Below are 21,478 nucleotides of genomic sequence, written 5' to 3'. Positions count from 1 at the left end.
AATCCTGTTTATTTTTTTAAGTAATACACAGAACACATTCACTGTGAGAGGAGCAGGATTCAGTTTTCCAACTGTTTTTATTTTTAAATTCAGGTTTCCAAGTCCAGCAACACCCAAGCATCTCATCACACTTACATCAATTGCTCTTTATTGTCAACACATGTGTGTTAGCAATTCTACCATGTTTTGAAAACTGCAGAACAAGGACTCAAGCTCTACACACATAATTGTCCCTTAATAGCCATGAAAATATTTATTGCATTGCTGCATCAGACCCACTGTTATTCAAAGCAGCAGAACTTGTTAAATATACTTTAGGTGTAATTCTCTATTGGTAGGATGTTCAAGTGCCTAAATGAGTCAGACAACCAAATCTAAGCTGTTTTCTTGAGTGGGTAATTCTGAAGTGGGGACTGTTTGATGTCAGCCCATAATGAAGCACTAATTCACAGCCCACTCGCCCTGCTAAAAGCCACATTATTAAAAAGAACGGAAATTCCACTCTCTCAGCTCTTGAGGGCAAATAACAGCCTCAGCACGTTGTAATAGCTATGCTGGTAATGAGAACTGCTGGAGAAAACAGAGGAACACCAATTTGTTTCTTTAAAAAGAAAAAACCAACACAAGCAACAACAAAACCCAGCGACCTTCACCACCATCCCCTAACTCACCTGTGTGCCTGAACAAACCTTCTTCCCCACCCCACTAAACCCCAAAATTGGCTATACCCAGGGGCTACTGTGACCATGAACTTGGTATTTCTTTAAACAGACACCCAAAACTAAACGTGCACTTTGCAGAATTAATTTCCACCAGGATATTTGGGATACACAAATAGCCCAACAGAGAAATCACACCAGGGCTGAATGTGAGCCAGTGGAAAACCTTCTGCTGCCTTCCCAGGGCCTGGATGGAGCCTGGCAGAAGCACACTGAGCTAGGAGAGAGGGATAGGACCAAAAATGATCTCTGTAATCAATTTCTGCTGGGCAGAACCAGAGGACAAAAATATTCACAGTGCAGGAGTGAACATCACTCAAAGCAGGCAGGGTGGGGGGGATTTGTCACTTGAGGAGAGATTTAGAGGCTGCTGGGGAAGCATCTGCAGGGTTTCACCTGGTCAGGGGCTGGTGCTACAGGGAAATCACAGAATTCCACAGCAACCTCTACACAATCCCTTCGTTCTGTGCCACGTGGCTGAATTTGCTTTTTATGCCCTTAAAGCTCCACGACAGAGCAATGAAAACAACTTCCCACCCTTCAAGGCTCATTTTACACCCAAAATGCTACTCGGACAACTTCTGAGTTTGAAATACTGTCCCCATCTCTGCTCACGTCAGTCCCAGCAGCAGAGCCCATCTGAGTGTCCACAGAACACCACAGAAACCCACTGAGTTTGAAATACTGAAATCCACTGAAATGTTGCCAATAAAATGCAGCAGACCTCAGTGCAGAACAGAGCCTGCAGGTTGTTTCCATCCCATGAAATGATGAGCATCTCACAGGTGAACAACCAGCAAAACAAAACCCTACAAATCTTTGAAACTCTTCCCCTTCCCTTGAATCATCTTGAGGTGCAGGAAAAGATGAAACAGGAGACATTTAAATGCTCTTATACCAATTAAAGGAGAATAATTCAAAAGTCTGTGTCATATAAACACGAGCAGGAAAAGGTAAAGAAATAAACTGGCACAGATGTATCAGAGTGTGGTGAGCAGGAGATGCCAGCATGGGAAGAGGCAGAAAAATCTGCAATAATGAGGGCAAAGATGGACAGAAAGGGGTGAGGTGCTCTGTGGCCTCTGTGGAACTGAAGGAAATGACCAGAAACAGAAGAGATTAAAAAAAAAAAAGGCAGTAAAAGAATATTAATAGCATAAAAGTTGAGTCAACATCTGATAAGCAGGGAGTATTTTTTTAAAACATGTTTTGCACTGGCAAAAATGCACTGAAAGAACTGGGAAAAAACCAAACCAAGCCCTAACAGCGTTACTAGGGAAATGCATGTTTTGAAAGAAAAATGTTCTCCAATAGGTATTTCCAAAAATATGCCTTTCATAAATTCGTATTATCTGGGAATTACCACTCAACTCCAGGCAAACACAGCACTGAACAAAGCAATTCAAGCAATTTGAGAAATTTCTCAGGAGGCAAGGATGTTTGCTCAAGGAAATCATCCTACAGTCGACTTCTCAGATGCAACACAGATTTTTTTTTCCCTCTAACACTTTCCCAAAACAAGCCCTAAGAACATCCTGGCAATCTACTGAGCACCACCCCTGGTAAGCACAAAGCAGGTTTAGTGCTGAAGAACACCAGGCTATTCACATTTTAATAGTTGAACAGATGGCTACAGCCCTGCCAGATCTAGCTCTAATTATCTGAAGGTTTGTTTATTTATTAAATATGCAGCAATGTTCCCAAAAAGCCTCTCCTCAATAAATAAATCAATGAAAACCATCCTACAACAGCTCAGTTTTAAAGCACTGGGAACATGCTGATGACAGTGGGATTTTTTTTTTTTTCCTGCCACTGACTTCAGCCCTTTATGCTTCCAGGGATGGCACCTTCCACACAGAGAAATGCACAGATTCTGCCCCATTTATTGCAAAATATCTCACCACCAGAAAGGATTCCTGGGATAGGGGCAGCCAGGATCTGCCATCTCCTCCTTCACAAGGTATGGAGCACCTGGCACAGAGCCCAGCTTGGACAGGGCCACGTGGGCCAGCCCAGATGTGACAGCGACAAAGAACAGAGCCAGCAGATGGAGAAGTGTCCTGCCCACAGATATCCCACCCCGGCTGCTCCCCACACCTCCAAACCCCCAACTTGAGTCAGCAGAAAAATCCAATGCTCACAGCCACTCCTGACAGCTGTGCTCATCCAAATGTGTGGCCTCACCTGGGCTGAGCAAAAGAATATGAAATATTTTGTTGTATGTGCAATGAAACACATCATCTCCCCATCCACCAACAGTGGAATGGTATTATTTAATTTATATTCTATAAAAATAATATATATTATATATTATATTATTATATATTATATTTACATATTATTACTATTAATAAATAGCAATGGAATAATAATTATTTCACAACAGTGAAATAATAAGCCAAGAATAAGACATCCAACCTCAACCCATAACTCACTCTGCCAGAATCACCTGTGCCATTTTCTGTTCCAAAATCAGCTGGGATTTGAAATTTCCAGTTCCAGCTGCTATTCATTATTCTTAGCTGGACATGTTAAACACTAATGGACTTTTAGTTTTTGTATTTATTTTAATAATTCTCCTCTTTACTGGTTCTCAACCTCAGGTATGTTACGCCTGAACTCTTTAATAAAAGAAATACAAGGGAACCTGGAGAAGGTGACTATTTCTACATAACTGAATTCAATAACCCACTTGAAGTAAGCTGTAGAGAGGGTAAGGAGCAAGGATTGATTCATACCGTAACAAAAATAATATTTACAGAGGAATTTAGGAGAAATTTAAACTTTTAATTCTATTACTGAAGATGAAAAAGAGGCAGAAATAAAAGTAATATGTTTTCAGAGCACATTTGCCCGGCTCACGCAGAGGAAGAACAGTTATTTCACTTATTAACTATTCACATCACAATTTGAAGGAAGAGGTGGGCGAATTTCCACGTTTGACAAATAAAGCTCCTCAGACCCAGTATCCTGAACACAGCATTTGGGAGTGACATTAATTGCTCCTGTGAAGCTCAAACCTACCATTTCTGAATCAGGGACAGAACGTGCTCTTCCCTGGACTCCTCTCCAAGCCCAGCAGGACCTGAGCGAGCACCAAGATGTCACCACAGCACAAAACAGGTTCTGCAAAATTGCTGCAAACATTTCTGACTGTAAATCTCGGGGGTTACTCGCTGGGATTAGACTACATTAACAGGCTCAGAAGGACAGCAGAGATAAGAAAATGATCTATTTCTATCCCAGCACTGTACAGCAACACTGAAGTTGTAGCTTAATGGATGTTCAGGAGCACATCAAAGCAAACCAGAAGAGATTTTGTTCACTTCCTTCACAGTAGCAAAAAAGTGGCTAAAGCAGTCTGGAGTTATTTCCTCACAGAATTCAGGGGACAGGAATGCAGGGAAAGGCATTTCTCACCCTGATGTCATTTGCAGCTGACAAGCAGAAGAGGTATTTTCTGTGGCAGATAAGGCAGAAAAACTGAAAGAAACCCCACATTACTGTGATGTGGACAGTGGAGATGTTTCAAACAATACTAATTTGCCAGGTTCACAAAAAAATGCAAAAATGAAAATTAGAACTTTATCTCTAGGAGACAGACCATGGAGGAGTCCAAGAGGCACAATCACTTCTCCAGTGCTGAAGATGAAAGCCAAATGATGAAGTTTCCCAATGAAGTCACATCTCCAACCTGTGCACAAGCACGAGCTGTTAATCAATTATTTAATGAAAAGCAAAGGAAAACCACTGCATAACCTAATTCAGTATTGTGCAAACTTATTACTCTCTAGTCCCTAATAAAATTAAACGAACACACTGAGGCTGCAAACTCGATTATTTGGAGGTAGAAAATGCCAGAATTAAGGTTGCCTAAGACCACAAACGTTGGCAGAGGAACAAAGCAACAGCCCCACCAGTGAGATTCCAGCGCTATGGTTCACACCAGGGCTTCCTGCTATTAAAGCAGCCACTTTCCTGTCTTACCTGGAAACCTCTGAAGTGCTGCTGAGTGTGTTTAATTAGTTTTCAAGAGCCTGAGTGCTCAGTGGAAGGTGTGAGGTTATTGTGCACCCAGGCTCAGAGCTCTGGCTCCGTGCTCCTGGTGGGATGTTTGGGGGAACCAGAGGAGCAGCAGCCGCTTGTAGCTGCTCCAACACGCAGAGCTGGACCTGTGGCTGCTGTTCTACTGATGTGCAGCTGTGTAAACAACTTTCTCACACTTGTACTTGCCATCAGCAGCTTGCAGCAGGCAGCCCAGGCTCCGTGGTGAGGGGTGAAGGGATCTGGGAGCAGCTTTGGGAGATGCGCAGAGCAGCTCTTTGCAGGGTGTGCAGGAGGTGCCCAGAGCAGCTCTTTGCAGGATGTGCCCAGAGCAGCTCTTTGCAGGATGTGCAGGAGATGCCCAGAGCAGCTCTTTGCAGGATGTGCAGGAGGTGCCCAGAGCAGCTCTTTGCAGGATGTGCAGGAGGTGCCCAGAGCAGCTCTTTGCAGGATGTGCCCAGAGCAGCTCTTTGCAGGATGTGCAGGAGGTGCCCAGAGCAGCTCTTTGCAGGATGTGCAGGAGGTGCCCAGAGCAGCTCTTTGCAGGATGTGCAGGAGGTGCCCAGAGCAGCTCTTTGCAGGGTGTGCAGGAGATGCCCAGAGCAGCTCTTTGCAGGATGTGCAGGAGGTGCCCAGAGCAGCTCTTTGCAGGATGTGCAGGAGGTGCCCAGAGCAGCTCTTTGCAGGATGTGCAGGAGGTGCCCAGAGCAGCTCTTTGCAGGCTGTGCAGGAGATGTCCAGAGCAGCTCTTTGCAGGATGTGCAGGAGATGTCCAGAGCAGCTCTTTGCAGGATGTGCCCAGAGCAGCTCTTTGCAGGATGCTCCCACCACAAGGTCAAAGCACTTGATCCTGGTGGCACTTCTGAGGCAGGACAGACCCAAAGGCTGCAGCCACACAAACCCAAGCCAGAGTGATACCCCAGGTCAGCTACTGCCAAGTGGGGAAGGGCTAACCCCAGGGTCACACAGGAAAAGCCTGCTGTGATCCCTGTGAGACCATCACAGACCCCTCACCAAAGGGAGGCAGGAATAACCTCTGGCACAGCTGATTTTCTCCTCTCTTACTCTAAGCACCACCTTTCATCCCACTGCTCCTGCCAGTGACAAGCCCAGGCTGATCAGCCCAACCACGGTGACAAATTCCACCTGCTTGTCATCAAGCCCGAATTCCCTTTGCTCTGCCACACATCCACTTGTGCCCCTCAGAGCCTCTCTAAAATCACAGCAGCCTTTTCAGGACATGTGCTAGAGCTTCCGCCTGGTTACAAAAGCTCTCTTTCAATATTAATCATTGCTCTGACCCAGATGTAACAGAGGCACTTTGAAAACCCAATCAGTGTAACCCCCAGGCAGATAACAAATCCTAGGGTTTGCTTTATGAACGATAATCGTTACACAATTAAACAAAGGGGTAAAGAGATGACAAAACTGCATCTGGCCTGGCTCAGACTGAACTGGGATCTGCAGAGTCCGGAGCAAGAGCAGGAGACCCTTGCAAGCGTGACTTGGAATAAATTAAATTCACTACACAAAGCTTTTGTGGTGAGAACTCAGTACCTTGACCCACTGGGTCACCTTGTGCAGAGACAGATCAATGGCACCCAGGGCGTGTGGCACACGTGCCAGGCTCTCAGCTGGGAGCAGAGCAGCCCTTTGCCAGCCTCTGCAGACACTGGCATGTGACAAACCAATTCCACCCTGGCCACGGAGGCAGTAAATAGCACAGTCTGGAAGGGTGGTCGGGTCCCACAGCTTTAGATACAAAGCTCAGACCTGCAATCACAAGATAAGTTGATTTTTTCTTTTCCCCCTCCCACTAAAGAAGGATTCATTATGAGGCAATAAGGTTTCTTGAAGAAGTAAAACAGTGGTTCCGCTGAATCCTCATCAGGAAAGATAGGAGAAAAATAAGGGATGGACAAGATGCAATTGGCTTAAAGAGGTCCTAAAATTACTCCTAAATGGAAATAAAAAGAGATACATGAAAAGATGAAAGAGTAAGTTAGAGCAGCATGTGTTATTAAGAGCTGAAGTTACGAAATACTAAAGAGAAAAATGCTACATTCTGCTAACCAAAGCAGCATAAAAATTCTTCTGAAAAGAATCTGAAATAAAATCAGGAAGAGCAATGTAGTGAGAAATCAGAGGTTCAAAACCAGCTGAACGCAAAGGAGTGTTAACAACAGATAAAGAAATGCAAAATACCACTGTTAAGATCAGATGATTAAAAATCAAAAGCATCATATCACACACTCATTTGATACCCAGGGAAGCCTCTGGCAAATCACACACAAGAGTTCAGCCAGCAGATGAGAGGCTGTGGCAGCGCAGAACCAGCCCCTGCACCCAACAAATCACTGCCTCATTTGATTTTTTAACTTAATTAGTGGATAAAATAGCAGTGTGTACAGTAGAGGCAATCAATGCCATTCCAAGTCATTAGATGTGACAATGACAGTAAGTTCATCCAGGGAACCTGCACTCAGGGACAGGATTCCTGCTGGGGCTGGCTCCTGTCTGGCCATCCTCTCCCAGCTCTCATTCCCAAAATCAGGAATCACTGTGACCCCAGGCAGAGCACTGCCACTGCAGACATGCCCTGCAGGCTGGGGGTTTTCTGCAGTCGTGCCACTTGTAAAGGACAAATGGCTGTGGACAAGACACTGCTTCAACTTCAGACTACAGTGATTCCCACACATCATTAATATTTCAACCTGGCTTTGCTTGTTTTGGGTAAAGAGGTTTTGACTCAGCTACTTCCATTTCAGGAAAACATCTGTACAACATTTTTGTAAAAAGCTGTGGAAATAAAAAGTGCTAGGAAAACAAATGAAGGCATTTGATACACAAGTGGTAAAGAGAGCTTCTACCCAGCTGGTGAGTTCATCTTCCCAGTCTGCTCCATCCCCCAAAAGCCAGTCCAAACAGATTATCCAGGAGCACTATTTTTTTGCTCTCCTTGCAGCAAGAGAGCAAAAAGAAAAGGCAGGGATCATCTGAGCACATTAACCTCCCTGGAAGAGAAGGGAATGAGACAAGATCTTTAGAGAATTGCATTCTGTCTGCCTCTGCAGTAATGGCATTACACTTGAATGAAAGCAAAATTATGTGGAAGACTGTTAGTTTACTGAGGGGTCAAAGAGATGACAGCTGTGGCAGGAGGAGGCAAACCTTTAATATGCCATGATGGACCAATGTGCACACCCTTCAGTGGGTGAATAGATGTGGCTGAACAAGGGATTACACCTGAGCAAGCAACAGCACAGATTAATAAACTCAGCATCAGACAATTCAACAACAGAGGCTGCAGGAGTGGGGAAAAAAACCCAAAAAACTCCTGAGAAATAGAGTTCTGCTACTCCATTTAGAGAAACAAATACAATCCCAGTGTTGCTGAGGAGAGTTCAATAGATTGAGACATGTAAGTAAGGAGAAAAGCCCCAAAAGACAGGGGGACCTCAAATCTTTTTGCTGGTATCAGAGCAGAATTGTTCTGTGGCCTGATCCCCAGCCCAAGCCACACTGCTCCTTCCAGGGTGATGTAATCCTCAGAAATATATCCTTAACTATAATTGAATAAAAAGTCATGGGCTGAAAAAATACAGTTCCATAAAAAAAGAGAGAAGATGTCTCGCTGCACAGGGCTGAGAGAGGCAATAACAGGAAAATAAAATCAGGTACTGCATCTCTTCTCATAAGTACAGAGAATTTCCTCGGTTATTAAATGAGACTCCCCACAAGTCCCAGCCTGGGCTCTCTGTAACTGCTCAGTGCCACAGTGGATGAGAAACAAGACATAAATACATAATCAATACAAGAGCAGAGACACAAGCAATGCAGTGTAACAGGAGCAGCTCTCCAACTTCCACTGCTTCAGTTTTAAGATGCCTAAAAACTGAACTTGGCTTTGCAATGAACATCAGAAAACAAAATACACAGGCTGGCAGCAAACTGGAGCTCTGAAAAAGCATCTTTAAAGTAAGGTGATACCCAGTGAAGGCACTGAAATTGTTATTTGCAATCCGTCCACATTTATTGGGCTGCAGCCAGGGCTTAATTCAGTCAAACTTTGCTGTGTATTTCTTATAAATTCACTGAAAGTCAGAGTAATTCTGTAGATCACAAGATACTGTGCTTGTAATGGAATGACAGCTTTATTTAGGCTGGGAAAGATCTCCAAGAGTCTCGAGTCCCAGCACTGCCAAGTCCCACTAAACCACATCCCTAAATCCCCCTCTGCACACCTTCCAAGTGACCTCAAGAGAAAAAGACATCTCTACATTATTTGAAGACCACCTTCAATAAAACAGTGTTGTCTAAAACCATGCCAGGGCACTTCACATCTCAAAAGAGAAAAAAGAAAAACAAACCCTGCATCTACTGAATGATGAAGTCAAATTCTCTCAGCCACCCAGCCAAGCCTTCCCTTATTGCAGCTCCTCATCCAAAGCCCTTCAGCAACACCCTTTCTTCTACATCACACCTCGGTGCTGTCAACCACGTTCCAAATTGATATTCTAAATCTTTTATTTCAGTTTGAGGAGGCTCCAAACCCAACAGCTTTACGAGCCATGAAGGGTGGGGTAGGGCACAGCACAGCCGTGTTTCTGTTGACTGGAACAATTTTCATGTTTGATTTTTTTTTAACTTGCAAAAGCTACAGTTGAGAGATCAAAGCATTCAGCTCCTACTGAACATTCCTATTAACTTCAATGGGCTTTAGATCAAGCCCTTAATGGGGCATTAATGTAATGTAAACATTTTTAAGTATTATCTTATCAGGAGCACGTTAAATGGGTTAACAAGACCCCATTAGGGTAATTCTGACAAACAAATCAAGAGCTGAAATACTTCCCTTAGTAAGGACTTGCTTTGATTTTTTAGTGAATACATGTTGTGTTTTCCCAAATAATCCCTATTTCAGAATTCTAAGAACAGTCCTGCAATGCCAAAAATCCTAAGGAACATCACTTCTTTTCTTAAACAAAGAAACCAAGCACACACACAAAAGAATTAAGGTATTTTTGATTTAAAGCTTTACCAGGTGAGGGGTGCTGTGCAGGAAAAGCCAAATTTCTTTATAATTTATAAATATTTTTTACAGAAATGAAGCCAGCATTTCAAAAGGCTCCTGTTAAAAAAAGACCTCAGAATTTAGGCATAAAGTCTAAAGATATAAAATCATATTGGTATCCAATGTCTCCCTTGCACTTCAGACACATATTAAGCAAGTCCAATCAAGGGAAATATTTAATAGGAGGAAAAGATGCAGGGAGACAAAGCAACAGCTGTGTCCTTCATCTTCATTTAATGCCTGAAGCCAACCAGCAGCTGCCCCTGGCTGAGGATGTGCAGCCTTTTGGATGAAGAGGGTTGGTGCTGAGATCTGGAGCCACCCCTGCTCACCCCTGGCACTCTGAGGGTTCAAGCACCAGGATTCTCCCAGGGCTGGACCAGCAGGGAGAAGGGCTGGGCACAAAGCTGGGGGTCCTGCCCAGAACTCAACTTTCTCCTGAGAGATTCCACCTGGAGCAAAATCGTGGCAAGGCAAGATTTACCTCTGCACTTTTCCCAGGTTACAGGAACCATAATGCTACAGAGCATTAAATCTGTATTTTAGGCTGAGCACGTAGGCTGGCCTAAACTGGAGGAGCTAAGCTCACACAACATCCTAAAACAGCACTAAAGCTTTAGCCTTCATGAAAAAACTACATGGGAAAATGATGTAATAAATAGCTTTGGGAGGAAAAAAAGGATTTTTTGAGCTCGCTATTTTTTTTTGCTCCAAAATATTCTTTCCCTTATTTTCCATGCCAGAAAGTCTCTGCTCTCTCCTTGCCACACTCCTCTCCTTCACAAGCTATTCATGCACAAGCTTTGAAAGATAGTAAGAGACAAGCAGATTTACATCAAAAAAATAAAGAGAGATAAGGTTGCTATGGGAATAAGAAGACAAAAACTGTTACTTAATCCGACATAAAAAGGATGAGAACTGGAGAGAACTCAGATGGAATTGAAACTGTCACCCCAACCAACGAGGTTATGATCTGAAACAACTGCTTTTTCTCCCTCATTTCCTCTATGCTTTTATGTAATTTCATTTTCTCGTCAGAATCTCTTTACAGAATACAATATTTCACATTAAAATTCAAAAAACTTTAAAAAATTAATTAGAAGTAATATTTCCCAATATGTTGCTCACTACTGTCACTCACTAGGCAAACTCTTGTAAAAGCTGAAATATGTCCCCTCTGCAACAATGCAGTGAAACTGGAGATGAATCTTTAGATTTTATATATAAATTATGTATAAAAAAATAGATTCAGCCATGTAGTTGTCTCACTTTTAACTACAGTCTGTGGTCTACAATAAAGTTTTACAAGGGCTAGCAAGCAGATTCAGATTTAGGGTTTCTCTACAGCTGCAATCAAAGGCAATTCTTATGAACTCTGAAGGCAGAAAGAACTGTCACACACCCCCTCTCCCCAGAAAGCCAAGGCACCATTACTGTCAGTGGTTTATCTCTGAAAACAGTCTCTTATCAGTGCTTGCTGGAATCGTCTCCCAGCCAGCACAAAACACTGTGGCAAGGAATGAATCTGTCCTATTTTCAAGTTGTTGATACAGGATAAATGTCTCTTCTCGTTTTGAAGAGCACAGGGAAAATGCCTTCCCTTCCATTCCACACCCCCAGAGCTGCCCTGACTCAGTAAATCCAGGGCCATGAGATCTCCCTACACAGCCAACCCTAAAAATGAGAAATGGGATGAAACTTTAAAACACCCAGTTCATAAAGTCTCTACCAGGGGATGATCTCTGGCAACATAAAGCCTGGAAATAATCTGGAATAATCGAGCTAAAAACTTTTCCAGGACACACAGCAGAGCTTTGGAAGAGGAACTCTTATTTGCACCTTATCTCTCCCGAGCTATGCCCATCATCTCCAGTATCAAAATTTGCCACTCAGGTGTTTACCAACAGTGAGATCTTCATGTGCCACCCCTGAGCTACAGGAGAATCCTAACATCCAACTACCTGAGGATTTTCTTTATTGCTTTCAGAGTTATAAATAGCTGTAGGAGGATAAAATACACACTAATTACACTTGTCTATGCAAATGAAGCTATTTTTAAATTCAGGTTTAAAACATTTTCAAGTTCTCAGTGCACAACAACTGCCAAGGCTGGGAATGCCACATTTCCCTTTGCAGTCATTTGCTTCTTGCTGCATGCAGAGCACCTTGAGAGTTCCCCCAAATAATTTTGCAAAGCAGGTGCAAGGTGTGACTTTGCAGCTCACAGTCTGTGAGGATGGAGTGGCAGCACTGGAGATGCAAAACTTGATTATTTCAAACAGGATCCTGGCACACTCTGCTGTCTCTGCTGAATCAAAGTGATGCTCACTGCCCACATGGTTCTTTTTAACACAATGACACCTCAGAGATGGGAACCAGCCCTGATGTGTATTCAGGATATCATGGCAAGTCTCTTTTGGGACTCTTCACCCAGACCCTTGGGACCACACAGAAGCTTCCAAAGTGTCACTGGGCTTTCTCCTGGCAATTTAAATGGAAACCTGAGTCACGTCCACAAGCTCACAGACACCACAATCAAACCCAGGTCTCCTCAAAGCTCCTCTACTGTGCTATTATTCCATGTTTCTGTGGCCCTGCCTGTAAAAGGAGGTGGAACTGGATGCTCTCAAAGGTCTCTTCCAACCCAAACCGTTCTGTCATTCTCATTTTACACCCCAGAGAAACACCCAGTTGGCTTCAGTATGGAACTCCTTAATTTACAACACTGCACAAAGTCCCTCTGTACCTCCCCCTCCTCACCAAGGTTTTCTGGTCCCACTCACTGAGTAAAATACTCCAAATACTTGTAGTGGCTGCTTCAAAAAAAGTGCTTCAGGAACATTCAAATGCTCCTGAACATCTGACCCCCAACTATGCAGAAATAAAGGACAGCCAAGCACAAACACATTTACCTACACATCATCTTCTGCTTTCTATTCCAAGGCAGCAAACACTTGCCTGGAAAAAGTTCTGCTTCCCTGCCCAAAGGCCTGGCTTTGAAATGCCTTTGATTTTCTTGAAAGACCTCTAAAAAGTCACCAAGAAAGTCATAACTCCATGTTCCATCCAAGGAGGGGAAAAGCATCATGCTCTGCTAGTCTGTATTTTAGTATTCTGTTTATAGCTATGGAAATTTGGCTGGTTTTAGCATCAATAAGTTCTGATTGTGCTCATCAGCCAGGAATATAAATGAGCTTTTATTTGCTTAGGTTTTCAAACACGTTGAGTAAATATGGTTGAGGTTAAGCTTTATACTCTACAATGCTGGGTTATTTTGTTACTGAAAAAACTGTGTGTAAATTGTGTTTTAATCCCTGATAAACACTGATCCCTGAAATCTCACTGCTGATATGTACATCCTGGATTGGAGGAGCTAAAGGCTACTATTAACACATTTGTTATTACACAAAACAACTGAGAGGTTAATTATGGCACAAATAAAGCTTTTGTCCAAGGCACTGGCAGCCATGTATTTAAAATCACCAAAAATTAAAAACCTAAAGCATTCATTTTGAACATCATCATTAAGAACAACAAGAAAAATCAGAACAGTTTCTACTGAAGAGCTTTTTTTAAATACAAACTGAATTATTCTCAGTTCTGCTGTTTTGCTGAACATCTGCCAAATTATTCAGCTTTAGATTTCCACCCAGTGTACCTCCCCTGTTTTTCAAATGTCACTCACAGCCTCTTTAATCGGATTTTTTTAAACTCCACGGTGTCCTGAGCTTCTCAAGTTAAGGGGTGGAAAGGATGGAAGCAAAGAGTCTTCCAACAAATTTCAGGGCCTCACTTCTGAAACTCTGTGTTACTCCACACTAAAACCCCAAAAACACCCATGGAGAGGCTCCTGTGCTGTCCTTGTCACAAGGCAGGCAAGCTGGGAATCTTCAAAAGTCACTTTTTTCAAGGTGTCTGGGAAAAAAAAGGCTGAAGTCACACAGCAAATAAGTAGCCATAAACAAAATACCAGGCAATGATCTGTCCACCAAAAAATTCTGCAAACAGAAGTCCTAAAGCACTGGGATTTACCACAATTCCTATTAAATCAATATTTATTTGTGGACTAGAGCAAGTATTCTAGTAGGGATTACTATTCAATGTCCTCAAGCTCCACAACCTTTTACAAGAAATATATTGGAATTATTTGCTCTATTGTACTGCACTTCAAACTGCAGTAGGCAGAACTGCAGAAGTACAAATGTGCAGCCCTCATGCTCAGTCATATTTGCAGTAACAGAATTTTATTGCAAGCTAAACCACTTGGAAATTCCTTCTTGGTAATTTATGTGGAAATCAGAATTGCCACTAGCCAAAATTCCTCCATTCAAATGTCATCAAATCTGCAATGAGCTTAATTAATGAAGATAAAGGCAGCATTTATCTCGTTAAAAGGAGGCATTAATTGTCTGAAGGTGAGGATTCAGCCTAAGGTTAGATGGTATCTGCAGCACGAGGGAGCTGCTTTTCAAGAGGAGGCTTTCCTCAGCTTGAAAGATAAAGCAGAGACCAAGGAGACTCTTCAAAAGCTATTAAAGGTCTCTCTTCAAAAAGAATTAGAATATCACAGCATTTTCTGCACTTGTGGAATTCAATACTGTAGCTGGTGAGAGCACGCCCACCGTGGAAACCCAGACTCCTGGAAATCCATTAACTTGGAGAAAGGCTGGGACATCAACAAAGGTCTTTTCATGGGCTTTGGGCTTAAATGTATATCTAGCTCCAAGTTTATACTCAGTTGACCAGAAAGCACAGATCCTCATGAAGGAGACTCTTTTTCTCTCCCTCCCTCATTCCAAGTGAATGGATTAAACGTGTCACCTTCACCCAGGAGCGCCCAAGGCTGCTACAGGAGGAACGAAGGAGCTGCAGAGGAAGGTGAGATTTACAGCAAGAGCTGAAGGCCCTGCAAGAATCAAAACCTGCAAGAAGTTACACCTGGAATTAATTCATGACTTCACCACAGCTCGGTTTGGCACTTCCACTGTTCGTGTTGTTCTGTGTATTTTACTCATTTTTATCTTTGAAGATGCTCTTTGCAGTAATTTAAAAATAATAATGCTAAAGTGTGTGTTTTGAAATTTTGAATAAGACAGACATTTTGAATATATATATATATATTTTTTTTTTTAATGCTCACTAATCACCTTTTTGTTCCCCAAACACTTCAGAAAAAAGCAGAACTCTCAAGACCAGTTTCTCATTTTGTACCTAACTGAAGCCAAACTTTCTGGCAGTGCAATGAATGTTGGTAGTGCTGCACAAGCCATCCCAGCTAAACAATTCTGACAGTCACTACTGGCATAGCTGCACTTGAACATGATGGCTGGGCATGTAAAATGCACAAAAAGGAGATTACTATTAATATGCAAAAGCATTATGCATCAAAAGCCAGGCTGGCTCTGTCTGAAGACTGTACCTCTTAATGAAAACTGAATTTGAACAAGAGTAGTAAATTATGTTATTTATTTATTTTTTCTTTCAAATGGACTTTTACCCATAAAGAAACTCCCCACCAAAGACTAAATCTGAAGGGGGTATTTCTGCTCTCCTTGTGGCATGATTTAATCACAACATCAGAGCAGCAAGAGCACAGAAGATTTGTCTTCATGCTCTTTGGAAAATAAAGAATCATGCTTTCCAGTTTCATAAGTCTCCTAAACTTGATACTCAAAAAGAGAACTGTGAATCTGATACATGACATTGCTGTGTCTGAGGGCTTAACAGTTTATTTCTGTATTAGACTGAGAAAACAAATTTAAAAATGAAAATGAAGGCAATAAAAACACCTGAATTGACATAAAGAAATACATAGAATATGATCTAGTTTTAAACTCAAATGAACTGCTGAATAAGGAACTGGAAGAAAAATCTCCCTATTGGCAAATTTTAGTATAAAGTGACAAAACAGGCACCAGGCTTCAATGTCCAAATAATTTCTATATATTACAGTAGTGCATTGGCTGGGTTTTTTGTTTGTGGCTTTGTTTGGTTGTTTCTTGCCAAGGCTTGCAATGGCTGAAGAAAACATATAATAATTATTTTTGTTTTTCTCTATTTAAATAAAGCGCAGCAAAGCCAGCTTCAGGACACACTGTTTGTGAGGGCAAGGAGTCAGAATTTCAGGAGAGAAAGTTAATCCAAGTGGCGTCTCCAGTCTCACCCTGGACATGACGTTTGAAATGTGCCCCTTCATCTCCCGAAGGAGAAAAATTTTATGCATTTACACACAGAGTCCTCCTTGTTTCTTTTCTTTGAACTCTCTCATCCTTCACAGCTTTCCTTCCCCTTCAACCACCCTTCAGAAGTTGTTTTTCCTGTACATTTCAGGAGAAGCTTTAGGAACATTCCTTTCTGGGGAGGAGAGCGGCTGATTTTAGCAGCAGAAAAAGCAGAGCACTATGAGGGAGTGAAGAAAGCAGAGCCTGTGCTCGGCAGGGCTGGAGCAGCCCAAGCACTGCCCTCTGTGCCTTCTCCTGCTCTCCAGGAGCAGCAAAATGAAGCCAAAATGCACAAAAGTGGTCAGGAAACGCAGCTGCCTCACAAACCGCAGGGAAGTTTCCACACACTCATGGGATGGGGGTTCACAAATGCATCAAACTGCTCATCAAATTCCTGCCCACACAATCCAGACAGGAATCCTACCCCAGCTCCCCAAAGACCAAATGCAATCAGCACATTCAGGAGGGGTGAAGGCCCTACAAGAAACAGAAGCTTCAGGAAGCTACACCTGGAATGAATTCATGACTTCAGCTCTGATTAGTTTGGCACTTTTATTTTTGATGTTGTTCTGCATGTTTTACTCTTTTTTTTTTCTCTGAAGCTGGTCTTCAGAGTAATTAAAGACAATAATGCTGAAGTTTGTGTTTTGAAATGCCTCTCCTAACAAGGCAGACATTTGGAAACCCCACAAATATATAAATAAATATTTAATACTCAGTAATCACCTTTTTGCTCCCCAAGGTAAATGGACAAAAAGACCATTAGTCACACAGATATAATCACACTTCAATAAACAAAAACCCAAGGGCCACTGGTTTTTTCAGATCCTCTCACATTCTCCTCTTTGATGAACTATGAAGATTCACAACAGATAAAGGAAAAGCAATTCAATATAGGACACTGCAATAAGGGGCCTAGTTTGAAATACATTATCTGCAAAGACAGACAATGTCAGGGTTCATAAGCCAAGATCAGCATCATCTCCTTTTCTGCAGCTGTGATGTTATTTCATAGCACTGAACTGCACACAGCTCTTTCAAGAACTGTCTTTTTGCTTATAGGCAAAGCAAAAGAAAAATGGTTTTCTATGGGCAGGCAGAATACCTACTGATCTGTCTTAATAAGAGGTTCAAATAAAATTCTCCAAACTGTCTGACAACTTGTTCCCCAGGATTCCCAAGTGGATTTTAGCAGCCTGCTGCTCCAAGGGTCCACTGAAGAGATTCATGCAACTGAAGCAAACAGGCGATGTTAGCATGAACACATGCCCAAATAACAGGTTTTCATGTCAGGATCGAGCCCTTCTGCAGGGTTTTGAGGGAGATGGGCCAGGCAGCTGGAAATGCTCAGTTCCTTGAACTGCACCTGGCTCAACTCTCGTCCCTGCAAGGGCTGACAGGGGCTCCACACAACCTCCCCAGTGACAGCAATCCAACATTAAATCTGGGATGTACATCCTTGATGAGTGCTCCAGGCTCCCAAGCGTGCCAGCTGGCTTTTGGAAAAGAAGAAAATCAGCTTTTCACCTGACTTCTTGCTGGTTCTCCAATTTACCAACTCCCCACGGCCACTAAAGTGGCATTTGGCAAGTACCCAGCTGCAGGGAGTCACCTGAAATAGGTGCAGAGAAGGGCTGGGAGGATGGACACCGGTTTAGCAATGTCACTTCCCCTTCTTTAAGTTCCTGACTAAGCCAAAAACAAACCTTGGCCCTCTGAGCCTCCACGAGAAGCTAAATCCATCTACCTTGGAGCTGTGTGCAGGACTCCAACCCTCCTGAGAACAGCCAGGACACAAGGGATGGAAGGGGATGGAAGGAGAGGCTGGCACAGGATCAGGAGGAGATCCCAGCCAGGGCAGCCACAGCATTTCCCTCCTGCACTGGAGCTCTTGGAAAGCAAACTCATCTATAAACCATTCCACTTCCATGGTCCATGAGGTGCAGGCACTGCCCTGCTCCCCAGAGCTGTGCTGACTATGGCCAGCTGGGGGCTGTGTACAAACCACAAACAGGGCAGGACTGCTGGCAACGAGCCTTGAGCTGGTTTGTTTTCCAGCATCAGTCTCATTACATGGGTATGACAATGGGAAGATGCCAGCAGCTCACATCCCCAGCAGAAGACCAAGAACTTAATGTTACAACTCACTTTAAAAGTTGTTTGACCAATCACACAAAGCAAAAGCACACTGACAGTAGTTCTATCCAATCACTATAAGCTTTTTTACCTTTGGTTAAAACAACGCTTGCTTATTTCCAACACAATACCTGTTTGTAAGCCTTAAAACACAATGCACACAGCTCCATTATTAAGCTTGGAACTTCCTAACATCTCTCTAGATAGACTTTTCTCTAGCCTAGGGAGTTATTCTAGCTAAGCATTAATGCACAGACCATTGCTCTATTTGTCCTTACTTTTCTACTTCTTACATCCTTTTTCTGCTGACCAATCTCATGGCACTGCTCAGCTCCAATCACAGCTCTGCTGTCTCTGAGGCCTGCCTTTTGCAGCTTTCCCAAAACCCTCAGATTTTCTGGATTCCCACACTCACCATCCTGAAGAGGACGCACAGGGAGCATCTATCTGGGCACTGCCCTGCTCCTGGCAGGCCTGGCAAAGCCAGGGGGCACAGAACTCACCAGAGCCATGCCCTGAGGACAGGGCAGGAGCTGCTCCTCTCCCCTCACAGCCTTGGCATCACAGGCTGGAGCAGGAGAAGCTGAGCAGAGAGATCACCACGGTGAGCCCTGTGCTGCTGGGAGCGAGCCCTGAGCTCCATCAGGGAAAGGAAATGACTCTGGGGGTGGTGTGGCAGCAGAGAGGAGACCTCAGCAGCAGCGCCAGCTCCAAACTCCCAGAGCTGTCTGGCACAGCAAGAAAAGCAAACCTCCGCACCAATTCAGCAGTTCAGCAACAACCCAGGGCTGCTCCTCAGGAATCAACCCCATTCTAAAGCAGGGTTTTGGGAAAAGCTGCAGCAATCAGCCTCAGTAGGAATCTGCAGTGTCCAGTTAAAGACAAACATATTGCAGCTCTTCAACCAGCACACCTACCACGCACTGCTACCAACAGCATCCTTAATGCATTCCAGTATCTTCTGCTTGCTTGGAAAGCACATCCCTACCTAGCAAAGGCTCTTCTCATTCACTCACTTTTAATATTTTGCATTATTTAACACATATACTGCAGGCTTGGTTTCTACACTCTACAGAACTTGTGCATTTCAAAGCCTCTGGGTTCTCCTCCTCAAGTGCACCTGAAAACTTGAATCTGGGAACTCAGGCACAGTTCTAACAGAGAAATTGGAGGTTATTGTTACCTGCAAGGCAGCCAACAAATGACACCAGGAACAGCTGCTCCCACAGCAGCAGCAGCAGCATCTTCAGTCTCCTGAATTCAGTAATTCTGGCTGTCTCACAGGAGCTGTGTGTTTGAGGCTTTCAGGTGGCAAGGTTTAACCTGTTGAAAGAACAGACATAAAACTGAATCCCTTGATGGTCCTTAAGAACTGGCTTCCTTGATAATGCACTTTTAAATAAATACAGAGTTGACATATCCTTTAATGCTCCTCTTTTTTCCAGCCCTTAATCCCCACACAGAAGGGTGCATCCATATTTCACACTTTTTCATGCACATGAGGTGCTGGAAGTTTTCTTCTCCAGCAGGAGCAGAGCTGACAGCAGAGTTGATTTTGCAGTTCCCACTTCCCACCAAGCTCCAGCACTGATGTATTTGTGAGACACAGTGGATTTAAAGGAAGGGAGTACACAAGGTGCAACCACGCACAGTTCAGCAGCGAACACATCTGGGAGGAGAAGCTTGTGCTGCACTTGCCCTGTGCCAGCCATGCTGGCAACAACACAAACCTGTGACTGATTTAATTAAAGCCAAGTCCAACCCATCCTTTTTTGATGTACTGGACTGTGATGTGCTCACTGGTGGCTTTTTTAGTTTTTAATTCCTCTTTGGACTTCTGCACCAGGCGCAATGAGCCAATTTACTGCAAATTCTACCTCTGTCACTGGCCAGATGATAATCCCTGTGCCCACGATTACCAACCTTCAACATTATTTCACTTGTATTTTTTTTCCTCAAGAAGCTTTACAGTAATTTTTCTTTAGTTGCAGGACAACTCTGGCCTATGTATTTTCTGGATGTCACTTCCACAGCATCCTTTTTCTTCAGAGGAAGGGCAGACAGGCAGGACACAGCCCAGACTGAATGACTCCTTTTGCAATTAGCCTACAGATCACTGCATGGCCATATTAAGGTCAAGAAAGCAACTACTAACTCTGAGGAGCCAAATCTGAGCTGCCCTGAACTTGATTTTTCCATGTGAACTACCTTTTTTTGGTTTTTTTTTTTGGTTTTTAACCTGAGAAATAAAGTTAAAAACCAAATTAATACTTTTAATACTGCTGTAAAACAAGTGTCTGAATTTCTAGCTAAGCTCCCCAGAAAAAGAATTCAAACAGAGGGTCCTCTCTGATACATCCTCAGCCTGTGATTACCTAGGAGAATTTCCTCTCCTCCAAAACACATCACCCTTTGCCACAAGGTATTGTATTTGCGTGGACCCTCGTGGCAGGAAGGAATAATGGATCTGACTCCGTGTTCTCAGAAGGCTAATTGATTATTTTATGATACTAGAATATATTAAAGAATACTGTACTATACTAAAGAATCCAGAAAGGATACAGACAGAAGGCTACAAAGATAATAATGGAACTCGTGACTCTCTCCAGAGTCCCAACACAGCTTGGGCCCAATTGGCCAAAGAGTCAAAACAACTCACAGCAGAATCCTGTGAAACAATCACCTGTGGGTAAACAATCTCCAAACACATTCCAAAGGAGCAAAACACAAGAGAAGCAAATGAGATAATTATTGTTTTCATTTTTCTCTGAGGCTTCTCAGCTTCCCAGGACAAAAATCCTGGGCGAAGGGATTTTTCCAGAAAATGTGAATGCCACAACAAGGAGAGTATTTTTCCTCATCCTGCCATCCCTGGCTCCTGGGATCCACACAGAGCTATCCAGTGTTGAAGTTCTTGCCTTCTCATTTTTCCCCACATGCTTCTAAACCAGAAAATCAGCAAACCCAAGCCCTCACATCTGTCAAATATCAGGTATTGACCCCCCAGCAAAGCTGGCCCAGAGGAAGGCTCACAGCAGGGATGCAGCAATTCCCAGACACCTCAAATGGGAATATCCCACCCCAGGGCAGCTCCTGGGTACAACTTTAGAAGCCTCACCCAGGTTCTCGCAGATCTCAGATGGAAAAATGCTGGTGACACACAACTAAAATGTCACTGGTTTCCAAAAGGAGCGATGGGAGTACAGTAAATTGTGTTCATTTTGCATGGTAAAAACCTCAGAACAGTGCTTTGGCAACAGGTTAGCTCTTCACAGAATATCCTG

General features: G+C 43.3%; 1 protein-coding gene across 1 annotated transcript in view; it reads right to left on the bottom strand.

Annotated features, from left to right (window-relative positions):
• LOC119706026 (contactin-3-like) overlaps window positions 1-21,478 on the bottom strand; it is a 100,643-nt gene that overhangs the window by 56,693 nt on the left and 22,472 nt on the right. Inside the window, exon 2 of the mRNA XM_038149099.1 lies at window positions 19,378-19,517. Coding sequence (XP_038005027.1) covers window positions 19,378-19,438 — 61 coding nt within the window. The 5' untranslated portion in view covers window positions 19,439-19,517. The remainder of the gene's footprint in view (window positions 1-19,377; window positions 19,518-21,478) is intronic.

This window comes from Motacilla alba, chromosome 12 (genome assembly GCF_015832195.1).
Source record: "Motacilla alba alba isolate MOTALB_02 chromosome 12, Motacilla_alba_V1.0_pri, whole genome shotgun sequence".
NCBI lineage: Eukaryota > Metazoa > Chordata > Aves > Passeriformes > Motacillidae > Motacilla > Motacilla alba.
This window is presented reverse-complemented; position numbering and strand designations above follow the sequence as displayed.